The following is a 22,175-nucleotide window of genomic DNA, read 5'->3' as shown; positions in this document are numbered from 1 at the left end:
CTAAACACTTCCTATACACAAAAAACATCTTTTAAACTAGCAAACATATTACATTTACCTATGCAGAGGTCTTCGGATTTCGCGCACGCGCGTTTCATTTCATTGTTCAATCCTTTCTGGCGGCCTTAGGTGCCTTCTTTGTGACCATTACGCTGTCAGAAATTCCTAATTTTAATTATATAATTAGCTTACTGTGGCCAGAGGAATGTTGACTTTGACTTTGATCTACTTTCCACATAGGTCATGATTCAACCGGAGATGGAGCAATGAAGAGGAGGAAATGACGATGTTTTAGTTGATTTATGAGCTGCGACACCACCTCTCCCCGGCTCACTATTGTCAAGCAAACCTACGGTCGAATCAACAAAGCGAAGAAGGTTTCAAATGTAGATAGGAAGTGTCGTGGTACTCGTGTGTCTGGTGCTACTCCTGCTGCTTCTACTCCTGCTGCTTCTACTCCTGATCCTCCAGCTATCCCGACCACGCAACTGGACATTAAACAGGAGCCTATACAGCCTCCTCAGATACTCTCATATCCGTATCTTGATAAGAAGTTCGTTGCTCCAACTCCAACAATCTCCAGTGTCACGTTGCCTTCTGGTGGACCACCTTCTCCTCAAATACAGACATCTCTGCTCCAGTTCACTTCCCCTCGACCTCAGCCACCTAAATCTTTAACTCTCACCCCTCCGCGGTCTGTTCCTAATATACTGAGGAGGACTCCAGTCAAGCAAGGAGGATCTAGAAAACCAACGACCCCTAAGTCAAAATCAGTGAATTTATCGCCGATACTCTACTCTCCCAAGATTAAGAAGAAAAACCCCTTCTTTAACGATGCCCCGGAAGGGAGTGACTTGTCCGAACAAGCGCATATCATAACCTCCTACGTGAAGGTGGCACCTCACAATAAGATAACACCTCAAAACAACAAAACTACTGGTACTCAGTGCAACATAAACGTGCCCCGAGTTATGCAGGGAGCCTCCTCAAGCAAATCACCACAGAAACCTGGTTCTAGCGGGGAAAGGGTTATATGCGATGTGGAGCTGCAGAGCGAGAAGGTGATGATGGTATCTCACACGGTTAACGGCTGTGTTTATAGTGGGATACTAGTAGCAGATACTCACAGGTAAATGCAGTGCTGTAGACACAGCGCACTCCTCAGTAATACTAATGCAGTGCTGTACACACAGCTCACCTCAGTCCTCAGTCCAACTTTATTTGGTGTAGAGAAATTTCGTTAAAACTTTTATCTTCTGAGTAGAGAATTGACTTTTGCTAAATCTTTGCAGGCATAGTGCGGCTTCTCAGTGTGGATATATTTCGGAGCAGTTTCCTTCGCAATATCACAAAAAGTTAAAAGCTAAGCTAGGTTAGTAGGTCAATTAACACATTTAAAGTAACCACCCGTCACTAACAAGGACTAGATAGTTTATAAATCTATTTTGCTACTGATTTATACTGATACTACTGTATATACTGATTTCTTTTGTCTCGTGTTGTCAAATGTGCTTAGAGTATGTGTTGAGAAATGTTCAAAGGGAGGGGGGGTCCAACTACATTTTTGTACATGGCCATTTTGCCAAATGTACATGTACAAAAATGTACAAAATATGTTTTTTCCTGTTTGGCCATCAGATTTTTGCCAAATGTACATGTACAAAATATATTTTTTCCTGTTTGGCCACCAGATTTTTGCCAAATGTGCATGTACAAAAATGTACAAAATATGTTTTTTCCTGTTCCGTTTCCAGGGATTTCCGATTTTTTGTACATTTTTTATGACCATTAATGTACATGGCCATCAGATTTTTGCCAAATGTACGCTAAAGTAGTGTACAAAAATGTAGTTGGACCCTCCCCCCCCCCCCCCCCCCAAGGGAATTTAAACTGGAAACATCATTGAAATAAATTGATTTTTTCAGGATTGTCGTTCGAAAGTGGCTGTGAGTCGGAGAATTCTGACAATGAATGTACCAAAACGAAACTACAGAAACTAAAATACTCTGACTACAAGTCGATGAAGAGCTCTATAGTAGGTGCCTCTGCTGACCCCGTGACTGAAGCTACATTCTCTTACCATTCTGAATCCTTACCGGCAGTTACACCAACATCTCGTCAGAATACCGCCTTTCAGAGCACTTCCCACCACAACAAGAAGTCTATCGATGGAGTAGCTAATTTTCTTCAGGAGGCCGCATCAGCACCGGTGGATACTGCAGCAACAAAAACCAAAGAAGTTACTCCTAAAGAATCCGCCGAAAAGAACTCTAAGCAACTTCAGACAAAAGGTTTCAAGCCATCTCAGCCAAGATCCAATCCTAATAGCCCAAAAAAGCAGAAACTTGAAAAAGCTAAAATTGTCACCGAAAATTGGCTGGACGGGCTCGAGCCGAACAAGATCAAGAAACCTAAATTGAAATTTGGTGAAATCGAGCCGAACAAGATCAAGAAACCTAAATTGAAATTTGGTGAAAAGTTCATCACACAAAACAAACCTCCAAAAGAGGTGAATGTATGCCATAACACCCAGTCTGAGGACCCAGCCACGGTGCAGAGGAAGTTAGAAGAGGTTTCACAACATTTCAGGATGCGGTCACACTCAATTGATGACCAAAAAGTGCTAAGTTCGGTACTTGCTGAAAACTCCGCAAAACTCCCTTTCGTTGATTTAGAGTGGCCCATGTGGTGTCCCCGTGAATTTAAACTGGAGATAACTCCAATTAAGCGGGGCAAACCTGCTCGTTTCAAGCTCCACAATAACGGCTCCAAAAGAAGAAGGACTGAGTCAAACGAAACTGAATTTAAGGATACATCTGAAGAAATGTTCACGGTAATCTACTCGGGGTGGGGGTGGGGGTGGGGGTGGGGGTGGGGGTGGGGGTGGGGGTGGGGGTGGGGGTGGGGGTGGGGGTGGGGGTACACTACATCTACTCTAAACTCTAGAGTTATGCTTTTAAGTAAAATATGCTAATTGTTCATAATCCTTTACCAACAGCAGAAACATAATCATGTTTCATTTTCAGGAGACCAATAACCCTTTCGGGATCGGAGATGTGGTGATTGCCAAATATACACCTGGTCAGGGGCGGCCGTACTGGCCTGGGAAAATACTCTCTGTAACAGGTACAGTGCTATACTGTTACATAGGGAGTGTTTATAGTAGTGTTACATGATAGTGTTTATAGTAGTGTTACTATTCAATTAAAGCAATATTATGTTAACATTTTAAATGTTAAGCCTAGTAAATATCATCAGGTAAAGTTTGAATAGTGTGATTAGTGAAACTAACAATACTGCTACAATAGTACAGTTTACAATATTCTCTAGGTCTGACAGTATGTGTGCTGTTCTACAACACTGCTACTATAATACAGTTTACAATATTCTCTAGGTCTGACAGTATGTGTGCTGTTCTACAACACTGCTACAATAATACAGTTTACAATATTCTCTAGGTCTGACAGTATGTGTGCTGTTCTACAACACTGCTACAATAGTACAGTTTACAATATTCTCTAGGTCTGACAGTATGTGTGCTGTTCTACAACACTGCTACTATAATACAGTTTACAATATTCTCTAGGTCTGACAGTATGTGTGCTGTTCTACAACACTGCTACAATAATACAGTTTACAATATTCTCTAGGTCTGACAGTATGTGTGCTGTTCTACAACACTGCTACAATAATACAGTTTACAATATTCTCTAGGTCTGACAGTATGTGTACTGTTCTACAACACTGCTACAATAATACAGTTTACAATATTCTCTAGGTCTGACAGTATGTGTGCTGTTCTACAACACTGCTACTATAATACAGTTTACAATATTCTCTAGGTCTGACAGTATGTGTGCTGTTCTACAACACTGCTACTATAATACAGTTTACAATATTCTCTAGGTCTGACAGTATGTGTGCTGTTCTACAACACTGCTACTATAATACAGTTTACAATATTCTCTAGGTCTGACAGTATGTGTGCTGTTCTACAACACTGCTACAATAATACAGTTTACAATATTCTCTAGGTCTGACAGTATGTGTGCTGTTCTACAACACTGCTACAATAATACAGTTTACAATATTCTCTAGGTCTGACAGTATGTGTGCTGTTCTACAACACTGCTACTATAATACAGTTTACAATATTCTCTAGGTCTGACAGTATGTGTGCTGTTCTACAACACTGCTACTATAATACAGTTTACAATATTCTCTAGGTCTGACAGTATGTGTACTGTTCTACAACACTGCTACAATAATACAGTTTACAATATTCTCTAGGTCTGACAGTATGTGTGCTGTTCTACAACACTGCTACAATAATACAGTTTACAATATTCTCTAGGTCTGACAGTATGTGTGCTGTTCTACAACACTGCTACTATAATACAGTTTACAATATTCTCTAGGTCTGACAGTATGTGTGCTGTTCTACAACACTGCTACAATAATACAGTTTACAATATTCTCTAGGTCTGACAGTATGTGTGCTGTTCTACAACACTGCTACAATAATACAGTTTACAATATTCTCTAGGTCTGACAGTATGTGTGCTGTTCTACAACACTGCTACTATAATACAGTTTACAATATTCTCTAGGTCTGACAGTATGTGTGCTGTTCTACAACACTGCTACAATAATACAGTTTACAATATTCTCTAGGTCTGACAGTATGTGTGCTGTTCTACAACACTGCTACTATAATACAGTTTACAATATTCTCTAGGTCTGACAGTATGTGTGCTGTTCTACAACACTGCTACTATAATACAGTTTACAATATTCTCTAGGTCTGACAGTATGTGTGCTGTTCTACAACACTGCTACTATAATACAGTTTACAATATTCTCTAGGTCTGACAGTATGTGTGCTGTTCTACAACACTGCTACTATAATACAGTTTACAATATTCTCTAGGTCTGACAGTATGTGTGCTGTTCTACAACACTGCTACAATAATACAGTTTACAATATTCTCTAGGTCTGACAGTATGTGTACTGTTCTACAACACTGCTACAATAATACAGTTTACAATATTCTCTAGGTCTGACAGTATGTGTGCTGTTCTACAACACTGCTACAATAATACAGTTTACAATATTCTCTAGGTCTGACAGTATGTGTGCTGTTCTACAACACTGCTACTATAATACAGTTTACAATATTTCTAGGTCTGACAGTATGTGTGCTGTTCTACAACACTGCTACAATAATACAGTTTACAATATTCTCTAGGTCTGACAGTATGTGTGCTGTTCTACAACACTGCTACAATAATACAGTTTACAATATTCTCTAGGTCTGACAGTATGTGTGCTGTTCTACAACACTGCTACTATAATACAGTTTACAATATTCTCTAGGTCTGACAGTATGTGTGCTGTTCTACAACACTGCTACTATAATACAGTTTACAATATTCTCTAGGTCTGACAGTATGTGTGCTGTTCTACAACACTGCTACTATAATACAGTTTACAATATTCTCTAGGTCTGACAGTATGTGTGCTATTCTACAACACTGCTACAATAATACAGTTTACAATATTCTCTAGGTCTGACAGTATATGTGCTGTTCTACAACACTGCTACTATAATACAGTTTACAATATTCTCTAGGTCTGACAGTATGTGTGCTGTTCTACAACACTGCTACTATAATACAGTTTACAATATTCTCTAGGTCTGACAGTATGTGTGCTGTTCTACAACACTGCTACTATAATACAGTTTACAATATTCTCTAGGTCTGACAGTATATGTGCTGTTCTACAACACTGCTACAATAATACAGTTTACAATATTCTCTAGGTCTGACAGTATGTGTGCTGTTCTACAACACTGCTACTATAATACAGTTTACAATATTCTCTAGGTCTGACAGTATGTGTGCTGTTCTACAACACTGCTACAATAATACAGTTTACAATATTCTCTAGGTCTGACAGTATGTGTGCTGTTCTACAACACTGCTACTATAATACAGTTTACAATATTCTCTAGGTCTGACAGTATGTGTGCTGTTCTACAACACTGCTACAATAATACAGTTTACAATATTCTCTAGGTCTGACAGTATGTGTACTGTTCTACAACACTGCTACTATAATACAGTTTACAATATTCTCTAGGTCTGACAGTATGTGTGCTGTTCTACAACACTGCTACAATAATACAGTTTACAATATTCTCTAGGTCTGACAGTATGTGTGCTGTTCTACAACACTGCTACAATAATACAGTTTACAATATTCTCTAGGTCTGACAGTATGTGTGCTGTTCTACAACACTGCTACTATAATACAGTTTACAATATTCTCTAGGTCTGACAGTATATGTGCTGTTCTACAACACTGCTACTATAATACAGTTTACAATATTCTCTAGGTCTGACAGTATGTGTGCTGTTCTACAACACTGCTACTATAATACAGTTTACAATATTCTCTAGGTCTGACAGTATGTGTGCTGTTCTACAACACTGCTACAATAATACAGTTTACAATATTCTCTAGGTCTGACAGTATGTGTGCTGTTCTACAACACTGCTACAATAATACAGTTTACAATATTCTCTAGGTCTGACAGTATGTGTACTGTTCTACAACACTGCTACTATAATACAGTTTACAATATTCTCTAGGTCTGACAGTATGTGTGCTGTTCTACAACACTGCTACAATAATACAGTTTACAATATTCTCTAGGTCTGACAGTATGTGTGCTGTTCTACAACACTGCTACAATAATACAGTTTACAATATTCTCTAGGTCTGACAGTATGTGTGCTGTTCTACAACACTGCTACAATAATACAGTTTACAATATTCTCTAGGTCTGACAGTATGTGTGCTGTTCTACAACACTGCTACAATAATACAGTTTACAATATTCTCTAGGTCTGACAGTATGTGTGCTGTTCTACAACACTGCTACAATAATACAGTTTACAATATTCTCTAGGTCTGACAGTATGTGTGCTGTTCTACAACACTGCTACAATAATACAGTTTACAATATTCTCTAGGTCTGACAGTATGTGTACTGTTCTACAACACTGCTACTATAATACAGTTTACAATATTCTCTAGGTCTGACAGTATGTGTGCTGTTCTACAACACTGCTACAATAATACAGTTTACAATATTCTCTAGGTCTGACAGTATGTGTGCTGTTCTACAACACTGCTACAATAATACAGTTTACAATATTCTCTAGGTCTGACAGTATGTGTGCTGTTCTACAACACTGCTACAATAATACAGTTTACAATATTCTCTAGGTCTGACAGTATGTGTGCTGTTCTACAACACTGCTACAATAGTACAGTTTACAATATTCTCTAGGTCTGACAGTATGTGTGCTGTTCTACAACACTGCTACTATAATACAGTTTACAATATTCTCTAGGTCTGACAGTATATGTGCTGTTCTACAACACTGCTACTATAATACAGTTTACAATATTCTCTAGGTCTGACAGTATGTGTGCTGTTCTACAACACTGCTACAATAATACAGTTTACAATATTCTCTAGGTCTGACAGTATGTGTGCTGTTCTACAACACTGCTACAATAATACAGTTTACAATATTCTCTAGGTCTGACAGTATGTGTGCTGTTCTACAACACTGCTACAATAATACAGTTTACAATATTCTCTAGGTCTGACAGTATGTGTGCTGTTCTACAACACTGCTACAATAATACAGTTTACAATATTCTCTAGGTCTGACAGTATGTGTGCTGTTCTACAACACTGCTACTATAATACAGTTTACAATATTCTCTAGGTCTGACAGTATGTGTGCTGTTCTACAACACTGCTACAATAATACAGTTTACAATATTCTCTAGGTCTGACAGTATGTGTGCTGTTCTACAACACTGCTACAATAATACAGTTTACAATATTCTCTAGGTCTGACAGTATGTGTGCTGTTCTACAACACTGCTACAATAATACAGTTTACAATATTCTCTAGGTCTGACAGTATGTGTGCTGTTCTACAACACTGCTACAATAATACAGTTTACAATATTCTCTAGGTCTGACAGTATGTGTGCTGTTCTACAACACTGCTACTATAATACAGTTTACAATATTCTCTAGGTCTGACAGTATGTGTGCTGTTCTACAACACTGCTACTATAATACAGTTTACAATATTCTCTAGGTCTGACAGTATGTGTGCTGTTCTACAACACTGCTACTATAATACAGTTTACAATATTCTCTAGGTCTGACAGTATGTGTGCTGTTCTACAACACTGCTACTATAATACAGTTTACAATATTCTCTAGGTCTGACAGTATGTGTGCTGTTCTACAACACTGCTACTATAATACAGTTTACAATATTCTCTAGGTCTGACAGTATGTGTGCTGTTCTACAACACTGCTACTATAATACAGTTTACAATATTCTCTAGGTCTGACAGTATGTGTGCTGTTCTACAATACGTCAGAGGTGATGCAGATAGCTAAATGTAACGTGGAGTGGTTCTATGATGGCTGTAAAGAACACAAGATATCTCTCAATCCTGCCAACTCCAGTACCGTTAGTAGTATTATAGTATTATCTTGTTATTGTAACTAAACATGTATAATATACATTGTATATTGACTGTACCGTTAGTAGTATTATAGTATTATCTTGTTATTGTAACTAAACATGTATAATATACATTGTATATTGACTGTACCGTTAGTTATATTATAGTATTATCTTGTTATTGTAACTAAACATGTATAATATACATTGTATATTGACTGTACCGTTAGTAGTATTATAGCATTATCTTGTAATTGTAACTAAACATGTATAATATACATTGTATATTGACTGTACCGTTAGTAGTATTATAGTATTATCTTGTTATTGTAATGGCTCATGTATAATATACATTGTATATTGACTGTACCGTTAGTAGTATTATAGTATTATCTTGTTATTGTAACGGCTCATGTATAATATACATTGTATATTGACTGTACCGTTAGTTATATTATAGTATTATCTTGTTATTGTAATGGCTCATGTATAATATACATTGTATATTGACTGTACCGTTAGTAGTATTATAGTATTATCTTGTTATTGTAACGGCTCATGTATAATATACATTGTATATTGACTGTTCCTTGTGCAGACTAACTGCACTGCGCACATTCTCAGTGTACACCTGTATCTTTCAACTACTTGAAACTTGGCTATTTAATATTGTTGTTGGTGTTATTATGAGGCGTAGTATTTACTTGTTCAGTGCGAAGTAGCCGACACAGACAGACACACGCGATCAGAGTCCCTTACTCAGGTTACTAACTGCTACCACCATCAGTAGCAGGGTAGCACCATCAGTAGCAGGGTAGCACCATCAGTAGCAGGGTAGCACCATCAGTAGCAGGATAGCACCATCAGTAGCAGGGTAGCACCATCAGTAGCAGGGTAGCACCATCAGTAGCAGGGTAGCACCATCAGTAGCAGGGTAGCACCATCAGTAGCAGGGTAGCACCATCAGTAGCAGGGTAGCACCATCAGTAGCAGGATAGCACCATCAGTAGCAGGGTAGCACCATCAGTAGCAGGGTAGCACCATCAGTAGCAGGGTAGCACCATCAGTAGCAGGGTAGCACCATCAGTAGCAGGATAGCACCATCAGTAGCAGGGTAGCACCATCAGTAGCAGGGTAGCACCATCAGTAGCAGGGTAGCACCATCAGTAGCAGGGTAGCACCATCAGTAGCAGGGTAGCACCATCAGTAGCAGGGTAGCACCATCAGTAGCAGGGTAGCACCATCAGTAGCAGGGTAGCACCATCAGTAGCAGGGTAGCACCATCAGTAGCAGGATAGCACCATCAGTAGCAGGGTAGCACCATCAGTAGCAGGGTAGCACCATCAGTAGCAGGGTAGCACCATCAGTAGCAGGGTAGCACCATCAGTAGCAGGGTAGCACCATCAGTAGCAGGGTAGCACCATCAGTAGCAGGGTAGCACCATCAGTAGCAGGGTAGCACCATCAGTAGCAGGGTAGCACCATCAGTAGCAGGGTAGCACCATCAGTAGCAAGGTAGCACCATCAGTAGCAGGGTAGCACCATCAGTAGCAGGGTAGCACCATCAGTAGCAGGATAGCACCATCAGTAGCAGGGTAGCACCATCAGTAGCAGGGTAGCACCATCAGTAGCAGGGTAGCACCATCAGTAGCAGGGTAGCACCATCAGTAGCAGGGTAGCACCATCAGTAGCAGGGTAGCACCATCAGTAGCAGGGTAGCACCATCAGTAGCAGGGTAGCACCATCAGTAGCAGGGTAGCACCATCAGTAGCAGGGTAGCACCATCAGTAGCAGGGTAGCACCATCAGTAGTAGGGTAGCACCATCAGTAGCAGGGTAGCACCCTGCTACAAGAGCATCTAGCCCCCTCTTCAGCGCCTCCTGCATGTCCGTGTGTGATGTTCCTTGCATTAGTCGGGGGGGTAGTCATGCAGTGAGTAATGTGTCTCCTAGTTTCACGGCGCATTTCTGAAGCTGTAAACCTAATCAACCAGATTACATACTGTGGTTGTGACATATTGTGAGTGTGACATATTGTGGTTGTGACATATTGTGAGTGTGACATATTGTGGTTGTGACATATTGTGAGTGTGACATATTGTGGTTGTGACATATTGTGAGTGTGACATATTATATTGTGAGTGTGACATATTGTGGTTGTGACATATTGTGGTTGTACAGCATTATTAGTTCTTGTGTATATTAAAACATAACATCAATCGCACGTGAGTTTCCACCTGCCGCGTGTATGTAAATATATTGGAACTGCATGTTACAACACACATAACCCCGGCAATTTTATAATGATATAATATACCCGCTGAGTTTATAAGCATGTGAAATGTGAATTGTGAATATCCCCCCACCCCAAATAAACGCTGAAGCTCTGGCGCCTTATAGCTGTTTTTTTGTTGACAAATCACGCGACAGATTATGAACTATGACGGATTTGATACACTACAATTTATCTATATAATATTTTAAACTTGACGAAATCCCCCCGGCAACGGGGACATAGAAGAAAAACCACTGAAAATCGACCTAAAAATGACCCTCTGGCGTGACCAATTTCAGCTCGCAAATGGAGTTGAAACTATGAGCGCAACGGTTATTTATACTTACCAAATTTCAGCCGGCAAAGTACATAATCATAATATAATAACAGTTAACATACGTGAAATGCCTGTCCTGTACTCACTCAAAATCATAATGTACAGTGTACTACAACTTAATAAACCTAATGAACACTTTAAACAATAAACAATAAGTATTATCTAGTTTAGCAACCATATAATCAGTAACATTATAAGCTATATACTGCCCTACATTATCCCAGTATGTATAGTCAGGTAACCAATAGTGCCACCACTTCCCCCCACCTACCACAGTTACTTTGTTACCAGCAGCTGTGTGTCTTGACCTAGTACGATACCAGAACATTTCATGTGCAGAGATGATATCATGGAAGTGTAATCCAGTGTCTGTATAATCCTCACTGTTTGTACACAGTTCAAATGTAGATTTACTGTCTGGTTTAGCTGCTCTCAAGATAAAACCACATTTACCTGTCTCTGTGCAGGTTCCTGTACCAGGGTGTTTAAAGGTAAACAGGTCTTTGTACTCCATATTATCTTTTGTTACTTTAATTAGGTACTTATCACTTTTTATGATAACGTTCTGATGACTTGTGGTGAGCTTATCATTACTCTTAATCTCATTGAGCATATTGATAATATCATCAGACTGTGCAAGATTGGAATACTTTAAGGCAGCAATAATGGTATCTTAGTATTCGCCTGATACTTTTTGGAGCCTTTTCTCGCTGCAGAGGTTCTGAAGTGAAGTTAAAAATGTCATTGCCTCTTCTTTATCTGGTGTGTTTTTGTAGAAAACCCGAAGCAATTGCTCGACCACCAGGAACATCGTTGTAACGCGATCTTCAGAAATGCCCTTTATATTCTCATTACTTTTTGTACAGCTACTAGTTTGATCCAAATATTTCTTGTTATCATAAACCAGCAACGATTTCGTTTTCGTTCTCTCTCTACGCCTGGTGACCAATCTTGAAGTATCCGACATCAATTTTAAAGAAAACTGCATATCAGCTACTGTTATTTCAGGTAAATTTGATACATCTTCAAAAACATGAAGATAAAGTTCTTCATTCCGTTCACTACAGAACGCGAGGTTTATATTTTGAAGGAGATACTTTATCTTGTCTTGAAGTTTTCTTTGCCCGGTCAAATTCTGCATTATAGTTTGAAGAAACAGATCAGTGTTACTTCCTCCCAATGTCAACATCAGATCTATTTGCCTTCCTCCAGTCTGTCAACATCCGACATATACTCGGAGATGAATGCTGAATTGTCCTGGACCAATAGACAGGACTTTAACTCGTTCAACATATCTTTATCCTCCCACTTTATAAAGATATACCAGCTCTCATTCAATGTGAATGTCTTGTCTGCAGTTTTTGTGGCCGAGTTGATTCTCCTCCTCAACCAACTTATACAGCTTTCATTTAACCAATCGATTTCAAATACTCTGGAAAGTTTATGTATCTCTTTGTACATATGATCTTCAATATCTACAAACTGTTTGTCCTCTAGTAAGGTTAGAAACAAGGTCACAGCTTCAGGTGTAAAATCATCCATTTCAAGCTCATTATACTTCAGCTCTTCTATTAGGTAACGAAACATACGACTCTCAGTTGTGAGTCGTTCTTTTGAGACCAGCAAAGGATCTCCGTCTCTTATCTTGATAACAATATTTTGTTCTCCCATGTCGCCTACGGTATTAGAAATATTGTTAAATCCCAATTTCACAAACAATCAGTACAACTTGAATTATCTCAAATTCTGAATTTTTAAAAATGTATTTTTGATTTATAATCGTTACTTTCAGTATACTGTACAACAACCCCGACTTTCAGTATACTGTACAACTTACAATATTCAAACACTCAAAATAAGACACGATCAAATTGAACGATAAGATAATAGAACAAGAAATGTGGCCGCTTTTCTTTTGTGGATGGCCGCTCAATTTCCCGATCCGTGATGGCATATTTTATCATATTCCACACAACCTGGTATGGGGACCCCAGTTTTTACTTTTTATAAGCATGCAGATATGGCGGAGTGACAGGCCGAGCGTAGTTAATATAATTCCATATTGAATTTGAAAATCATGTATATTTATATGTAAGTGTAACCATATGTTTATTGTTTATGCAACCTGACACGGATCTGTGCAAAATAGTAATACTAACTCAAAATAATAATAATAATATGCTATCAATTAGTGCCTAGTGGGATACGTACATGGTGAAATTAACAATCGACAATGTACTTGGTCAGTTCAGCAACGTGCGCCAACAATTGTTTAATTCAGGTTATAATCGCGCAAAATAACTTTGCGCAGGTATGAACGTGGGCGACAACAGTGCGCGCGGGCACTTATGTACGGTCGCAGGCACGGTCGCGGAGCTACCATATACAAAAAAAACCTCGTTCGCCAACCCTTGTCCTTGACTCTTTTGTGCCTTCGGCACTTTGAGTCATGGATCGGGAAAAAATTTAGATAACAACTTGAAACGGACTACATTCAAAGTTACAACAAAGAAGGCAGGATCACAGTAAAACGATGACCTCACACCATCAAAGATAAAAACGTAGATAAGACCGCAGGCGTGCGTAATGTGATACCCAACCAAGCAAATCTAAAACTACTCGACCAGTCGAGTCATAATTTACTGAGATATTTATAAACGTATTATGGGAGAATAAGGGCGATATTATAAAGATTGGAAATATTAAGCTGTGTGTTTACGGCGGTATGGATGAATTTAACAATGATTCACGCTCAATTCAACAATAAATTGATGAATATTGTTAGAAAATTAAACAATTTCAAACCTGCCTTGATTACTGCAATGGCCTCTTCTTCGGTGCAACTGAAAAAGTATGGCACCAGCTACAGTTAATTCAAAACGCTGCAGCCAAAGCTGTCACTGGTAAATATAAACATGATCATTGGGTGATGACCTAAAGAAACTCCATTGGCTGGATGTCCGAAAACGTGTGGTGTTCAAGCTAGCACTACTTGCTCACAACCACAAGGCGATTGTAGGATCTGCCCTAGAATACCTCCAACAAATGTTTCGGTACTCCCATCATGGTCACTCTCTCAAGTTGATTGTTCGGTGTTCCACACGCTTATTCATTAGCAGGCCAAAGATCTTTCAGCGTGATAGGTCCCAAAATCTTCAACAACCTTTCTCTGTCTGTTCAAAGCTGTCCTACTAGTAACAGCTTCAAATCGGCCCTCAAGACTTATCTGTTCAGTTTATCAAATCATGATTTGGAAAAACTTTATTCATGAACTCGAGACTCTAGGTTACTGAGTTATATTAATAAATCGTGTATTGCTGGGAAGGCTGTTATTTTAGGATAGAGTTTTTGTGGCACTTATCTCAGTTTGTTCTTTTGTATGTAGTTGTTCTCACACTGCTGAGTAAAAGTTTTACAACTTAAAAGCAGTGTTTATAATTCAATTTATTATTATTATTATTTGATTGATTGATTGATTGAGGAGCACTACCCGGAGGCATTACTCTGCACTAATGCCTTAAAATATTTAATTACAATCAATTTATATTAAAGATATACACACATATTTAAATATAATGAACATTTAACACACATAATATATTCGCTTATCTCCGTAACTATCGTTAAAAGACCTTCTTTTTAATACATATAGTTACAACTATTACTGAGAAGGGGGGATGGCCCCTGCCCCCCGCTTCCTACACCTTGGCTATAATGTTAGATGATTGATCATATGACAAGATCTGCCGAGCGTAAAAACACATAACTGCATGCTTAACACAGCATGCCAGTAATGCAGTCAACACCTACTCATCATTTATGGTAACTCTTCTAAAGTTATTTTGGTTCCTAGTATCTGCATTAACAGGGTAACTGTTCATGTCATCTTCAGACAAGGTCTGCACCAGAGACCTCCTCTTCTCCTCGCCAGAGAGCTGTTCCTTCTGGTTAGTGCCTGGTCTTCTTATCGCCTCCAGGAAATATCTCCTCACCACACTGCTCCGGAACAGAGTTGCAGAGAAGAAGATACTGTCCGAGTAACTGAGAAACCGAGCTAAGATACAGTAGCACATTGGTTTCATGTAACTGGGGGTGGAGTAGCCGAACAAGCAGCTCAAGTCGCCGTATGTGAGGAAGGTGTCCGCTAGAAGGGTGAAGACACAGTTGAGACCGATAGTGCTAGCTATAAACCTCTCCAGAGGACTGGACGAGGAATCGTATCTAGTGAAGATGTAAAGTCCTGCTACTAACCAGCTGCAAGCAAACAGTACCATAGTCTGAATCCCTAGAAAAGGAACGGACACGTGTTTAATATTGTAGTAACTCGTCAGGTACATGACCGTCATCTGGGCTAGGGACCAGATCAGGGAGACTGCCACTATAGCGTACCCAGCTCTCTTGCTCAGGGGTGTTGGTGCTCTTGAAAGGTTGGGTCGCGCTGGATACCACGACACGTTTAGATTCCCCATCAGGAACCTGTGCATCTGGTACGCGCAGAGGAAGAACTTGAGAACCCATGATGTGTACAGAATGAGCCAGGTCCCCCACTCCAATATCAGCCTCGTAGTGTCGGCGCTAAATGATATTATCTTCCTGAACCCAAGCTGTTCAAACAGTCTGAAACATAGCCAGCCGTTTAGAAAGTCTAGGGTAACCACTGCCATGAAGATAACCCCCGTACCATTATCCGTCATCTTAAAGCGGGACTTCAGAGCAATGAAAGCGGAGGTAGTGAGCAGGATTATTGCAAAACCCACAGGTAGTGAGGCGTACTTTACAAACTGTAGGGACACTGAGCAAAATGTGCTGAAGGTTTCAACATCTGTTCTGTTTTCTGGAGGTAATGATACTTCCAGATAGGTGGTGCCATTTTGACAGAACATGACAACTGTAACGAAACTAAGGTAAAGTCAGGTAAACCCAGATATTATTAGGTTGAGAACTTGAGCCTCTAGTTACTAGTACCTTATTAGATTTGTAAATGTCTCGATATATACACGCTCATGTTACAAGGAGCCCACTGCATATATGTTATATATATCTATATTATACATAGTAAAATATAGCAAAATGTTTGCAGAAAATGTTGAAAATTATCGTAAAGTCTATCAACGCTACGTTCTGAGCAAACATTTTTAAAGATCAGTTTTAACCGGACTTCAAATTATCATTAGTAATTTTTTTCAAAGTATGGTACACACTACCTTAACCGTCACTGGCTAAAAACAAATCCTTCGGCTTCCTGTAATTGGCTGGTTGCACTTGTGTAACAATATGGCTGTTGGAATACTCCGAAGTAAAATAAGTGTCTAGATAAAAAAACATTACTGTAGTATACAGTATACTAGAGCTCTGTAGTATACAGTATACTAGAGCTCTGTAGTATTACTGTAGTATACAGTATACTAGAGCTCTGTAGTATACAGTATACTAGAGCTCTGTAGTATACAGTATACTAGAGCTCTGTAGTATACAGTTTACTAGAGCTCTGTAGTATTACTGTAGTATACAGTATACTAGAACTCTGTAGTATACAGTATACTAGAGCTCTGTAGTATACAGTATACTAGAGCTCTGTAGTATACAGTATACTAGAACTCTGTAGTATACAGTATACTAGAGCTCTGTAGTATTACTGTAGTATACAGTATACTAGAGCTCTGTAGTATACAGTATACTAGAACTCTGTAGTATACAGTATACTACATTACTGTAGTATACAGTATACTAGAGCTCTGTAGTATACAGTATACTACATTACTGTAGTATACAGTATACTATAGCTCTGTAGTATACAGTATACTACATTACTGTAGTATACAGTATACTAGAGCTCTGTTGTATAGCGTTAACATTATCTGATCAGCGGCAATTTTGTTATACTAATTTCTATTGATAAAGCTATAAGATGTTTCTATGGTATCTTAAATGATAATCTCAATAAATCTGTGTGTGTGCAGGAAATTTCCGAGCGGCTATATTTAAAAAAACAGTAACAGTTACGGGACTGATTTTTTCGGTATAGTAACGACAAAACTCTGACGAAGCCAATAAGCAAATTTTTTTAAATCGGCCGACGGTAATTGGTTTATTTGATGGTTTTGTACCACAAATGTGACATAAAATGGCTCACATTTTCTCGCTCTCTCTCCCATTACTGCATATTATGTAGCGTTGGTACATATATCATAATTAGGTTAGCTTCGATATATACTGTCATGTAATACTATTTAAGCTTAACGACTATAAAAGAGAAACTAACCAATCTTTAGAAAAAATAAACATGAAACCAAATATATAGAAAAAATAAGCTCTGAAACCAGTTTCAGCTTGTTTTCATCTAAAAGAAATACCGGATATCATCATAACCGTAACTGAACTAGTATTGCTTATGAAGCAGAGTAGTTCAAGACGTGTTTTTTATCTTAAAATCAGCTGACATTAAGATACAGTCAACTCCAGAGAGATTTTAGTACAAAGGGTGGGTACTTAGTGTTACACGTGATGCCCATATAACTATATAAGGCGTCCTCTTTCTTGCAATCAAAACTTCAAAAGGGTGCAAGTTCGAGCGCGCCATACCCATCATTATCAACTGGGTCACTCAATAAAAATGTAGCACACAAATCTTGAAAGAAAATGATAAAATAATTTATATTCTTCTACTACCAATGTTTATTAATTACCTTTAAGATCTTTAAAATTAGCAAACTGACAAGATTATGCTAAAACTTGACAACTTCTGGATTTTCTCAACATAATTAATAATTATTATTGTTAATTATTAAATTATGTTTCAAGGAAACAGAGGTGGTAATAATTAATAAAAGTCACTAAATGGTCTCATTTAATACCAAAGATGTCCTGAGTACACTGTACATAACAGATATTTTTAGCCAGTCTCTTTATAAGAGACGTTTACTTATCTCATAACTAACTTTGTAAGTGTTAATGGTTACCAAGGTTACCAAGGTTACCAAGGTTACCAAGGTACCAAGGTTACCAAGGTTACCAAGGTTACCAAGGTTACCAAGGTACCAAGGTTACCAAGGTACCAAGGTTACCAAGGTTACCAAGGTTACCAAGGTTACGGAGATCAAAACCATCTCTAAAACAAAAGTTCCTTTTTTCCTCTGTATCTCAGTTACAACCATATAGATTGATCCTTTTTGGCGTCACACGTGTGGGGGAATCTAGCCTTCTGGCACGTTGTAATGGAATACATGAATATGAAGAAGATAGTAGCAACTCCCAGAAAGAGTACAATAGGGAAGTGAGGGATTGGCAGACCCCAGCTGTAACTGGGCCATGTAGCACCCATTATTATCAGGACTAGTACTGCCACACCTATGAAAACTACTTGACAGATTCTACACGGTCTCGCTCCAATCCCCGGCCCTGCAAAAATAGAAAGGAAATAATATAAAATGTAGAAATGTAGAAAATATTTGTTGGTGATACTGAAAATGTTTGTGAAACTCGCTTTTGTGATAGCAATTAATTGGTGCATGTGCGATGTGCGTACTGGACACTGTGCGTACACATGTGCGTACTGGACTGGTACTATTGCTCTCACCGTTATATTGGTTATGACCATAACGACCTCCAACGTTACCTCCGTATCTACCATACATCCCGCTCTCCATGTTGCATCCCATACAGTTAGAAACAGCACCAACAATAACTGAAGTGATAATTAGATACAGCACCAACAATAACTGAAGTGATAATTAGATACAGCACCAACAATAACTGAAGTGATAATTAGATACAGCACCAACAATAACTGAAGTGATAATTAGATACAGCACCAACAATAACTGTAGTGATAATTAGATACAGCACCAACAATAACTGAAGTGATAATTAGATACAGCACCAACAATAACTGTAGTGATAATTAGATACAGCACCAACAATAACTGAAGTGATAATCAGAAACAGCACCAATAATAACTGTAGTGATAATTAGAAACAGCACCAACAATAACTGAAGTGATAATTAGAAACAGCACCAACAACAACTGTAGTGATAATTAGATACAGCACCAACAATAACTGTAGTGATAATTAGATACAGCACCAACAATAACTGAAGTGATAATTAGATACAGCACCAACAATAACTGTAGTGATAATTAGATACAGCACCAACAATAACTGAAGTGATAATCAGAAACAGCACCAATAATAACTGTAGTGATAATTAGAAACAGCACCAACAATAACTGAAGTGATAATTAGAAACAGCACCAACAACAACTGTAGTGATAATTAGATACAGCACCAACAATAACTGTAGTGATAATTAGAAACAGCACCAACAATAACTGTAGTGATAATTAGATACAGCACCAACAATAACTGTAGTGATAATTAGATACAGCACCAACAATAACTGAAGTGATAATTAGATACAGCACCAATAATAACTGAAGTGATAATTAGATACAGCACCGACAATAACTTAAGTGATAATTAGAAACAGCACCAACAACAACTGTAGTGATAATTAGATACAGCACCAACAATAACTGAAGTGATAATTAGATACAGCACCAACAACAACTGTAGTGATAATTAGATACAGCACCAACAATAACTGTAGTGATAATTAGATACAGCACCAACAATAACTGAAGTGATAATAAGATACAGCACCAACAATAACTGAAGTGTTAATTAGATACAGCACCAACAATAACTGTAGTGATAATTAGATACAGCACCAACAATAACTGAAGTGATAATTAGATACAGCACCAACAATAACTGTAGTGATAATTAGATACAGCACCAATAATAACTGTAGTGATAATTAGATACAGCACCAATAATAACTGTAGTGATAATTAGATACAGCACCAACAATAACTGTAGTGATAATTAGATACAGCACCAACAATAACTGTAGTGATAATTAGAAACAGCACCAACAATAACTTAAGTGATAATTAGAAACAGCACCAACAATAACTGAAGTGATAATTAGAAACAGCACCAACAATAACTGAAGTGATAATTAGATACAGCACCAACAATAACTGTAGTGATAATTAGATACAGCACCAACAATAACTGTAGTGATAATTAGATACAGCACCAACAATAACTGTAGTGATAATTAGATACAGCACCAACAATAACTGTAGTGATAATTAGAAACAGCACCAACAATAACTGAAGTGATAATTAGATACAGCACCAACAATAACTGTAGTGATAATTAGAAACAGCACCAACAACAACTGTAGTGATAATTAAATACAGCACCAACAATAACTGTAGTGATAATTAGATACAGCACCAACAATAACTGTAGTGATAATTAGATACAGCACCAACAATAACTGTAGTGATAATTAGAAACATCACCAACAATAACTGTAGTGATAATTAGATACAGCACCAACAATAACTGTAGTGATAATTAGAAACATCACCAACAATAACTGTAGTGATAATTAGATACAGCACCAACAATAACTGAAGTGATAATTAGAAACAGCACCAACAATAACTGAAGTGATAATTAGATACAGCACCAATAATAACTGTAGTGATAATTAGAAACAGCACCAACAATAACTGAAGTGATAATTAGATACAGCACCAACAATAACTGTAGTGATAATTAGATACAGCACCAACAATAACTGTAGTGATAATTAGATACAGCACCAACAATAACTGAAGTGATAATTAGATACAGCACCAACAATAACTGTAGTGATAATTAGATACAGCACCAACAATAACTGAAGTGATAATTAGATACAGCACCAACAATAACTGTAGTGATAATTAGATACAGCACCAACAATAACTGAAGTGATAATTAGATACAGCACCAACAATAACTGAAGTGATAATTAGATACAGCACCAACAATAACTGTAGTGATAATTAGATACAGCACCAACAATAAGTGTAGTGATAATTACCTGGAACTGCTTGTCCGGGATAGCCTGGATTTCCCACTACCACATTTTGGGCCGGATATTGTTGTACGGGGTAGCCTGCTTGGGGCGGATAGCCTGCTTGGGGCGGATAACTTGCTTGGGGCGGATAACTTGCTTGGGGAGGATAACTTGCTTGAGGCGGATAACTTGCTTGGGGAGGATAACTTGCTTGGGGAGGATAACTTGCTTGAGGGGGTGCGGGAGGATAACTTGCTTGGGGAGGATAACTTGCTTGAGGGGGTACAGGTGGATAACTTGCTTGGGGAGGATAACTTGCTTGAGGGAGTGCGGGAGGATAACTTGCTTGAGGGGGTGCGGGAGGATAGCCTTGTTGAGGTGAAGGATAGCCTGGGGCAGTATAAGGCGGGGGAGCAGCTCCTCCCTTTTCTGAGTCCATCGCTGTCAACTTCACGCTGTAAACTTTGCTAGAGGATAAACTTGATGAATAAATGATAATTGATAGAGATAGTATTCTTGAAAAATAAAACTAGTTGGTAAATGATAATTAAGCTAGCCGAATGATAGAAAAGAGAATCTGTTAAATTGATCTTATAAATATTGATAACTCAAGAATAACGACATCACGATCTTACTTATAATTCAAAAAATTATTTCTGTCTGTACGACCGCCCACGTGCAAATAAGATGAGAAATAGGAAGTTGCATAGTAACCATGGTTATGAGGGTTGTTACACGCACGTGCACGTGCAAAGATTTGCGAGCGCCATTTTCGGTTTTGTGGTAATTACGTTGTGTTCAGTGCGAACAACATTTCAATCGGCTCTATCATCGGTTGTGATGGATATTTTTTGATGCAATAAAGACTGACTACCAACAAATACTACTAGCTTCCTCCCTGTGACAACGGGCTTTCTAGTCTTCTATATTATAATTCTAAAGATTCTTTTTGTACGACCGCCCACGTGCTAATCAGATGAGAAATATGTAGTTGCATAGTAACCATGGTAATGGTGTTGAAACGCGCACATGCACGTGCAAAGATTGTTTTAACGTCATTTTGTGGTAATTACG

At 38.3% G+C, this 22,175-nt stretch overlaps 2 protein-coding genes across 4 annotated transcripts in view; one reads left to right on the top strand and one right to left on the bottom strand.

Annotated features, from left to right (window-relative positions):
• Positions 1 to 238: 238 nt before the first annotated feature.
• LOC134826221 (uncharacterized) overlaps positions 239 to 22,175 on the top strand; it is a 38,104-nt gene continuing 16,167 nt past the window's right edge. Inside the window, exons 1-5 of the mRNA XM_063838521.1 lie at positions 239 to 1,129; positions 1,293 to 1,372; positions 1,926 to 2,833; positions 3,027 to 3,126; positions 8,450 to 8,577. Of these exons, the coding sequence (XP_063694591.1) occupies positions 303 to 1,129; positions 1,293 to 1,372; positions 1,926 to 2,833; positions 3,027 to 3,126; positions 8,450 to 8,577 (2,043 nt within the window). The 5' untranslated portion in view covers positions 239 to 302. The remainder of the gene's footprint in view (positions 1,130 to 1,292; positions 1,373 to 1,925; positions 2,834 to 3,026; positions 3,127 to 8,449; positions 8,578 to 22,175) is intronic.
• LOC134815495 (calcium-binding protein P-like) lies at positions 17,449 to 21,564 on the bottom strand. Of its 3 annotated transcripts, none has more exons than XM_063824042.1 (4): positions 21,237 to 21,564; positions 21,126 to 21,200; positions 18,758 to 18,865; positions 17,449 to 18,579 (listed from the first exon to the last, which is right to left on the bottom strand). In XM_063824042.1, the coding sequence occupies exons 1-4, from the start codon at positions 21,538 to 21,540 to the stop codon at positions 18,326 to 18,328; spliced, it is 741 nt and encodes a 246-aa protein (XP_063680112.1). In that variant the 5' UTR covers positions 21,541 to 21,564; the 3' UTR covers positions 17,449 to 18,325. The 3 variants fall into 3 exon arrangements, with proteins under 3 accessions (XP_063680112.1, XP_063680118.1, XP_063680105.1); XM_063824048.1 differs by having other exon boundaries at positions 21,126 to 21,218; positions 21,291 to 21,564; XM_063824035.1 differs by having other exon boundaries at positions 21,126 to 21,564.

This window comes from Bolinopsis microptera, chromosome 1 (assembly GCF_026151205.1).
Source record: "Bolinopsis microptera isolate Bmic1 chromosome 1, MBARI_Bmic_1.0, whole genome shotgun sequence".
Taxonomy (NCBI): Eukaryota; Metazoa; Ctenophora; class Tentaculata; order Lobata; family Bolinopsidae; genus Bolinopsis; species Bolinopsis microptera.
Note: the sequence above shows the minus strand (reverse complement) of the source record. Positions and strands in the feature narration are given on the sequence as shown.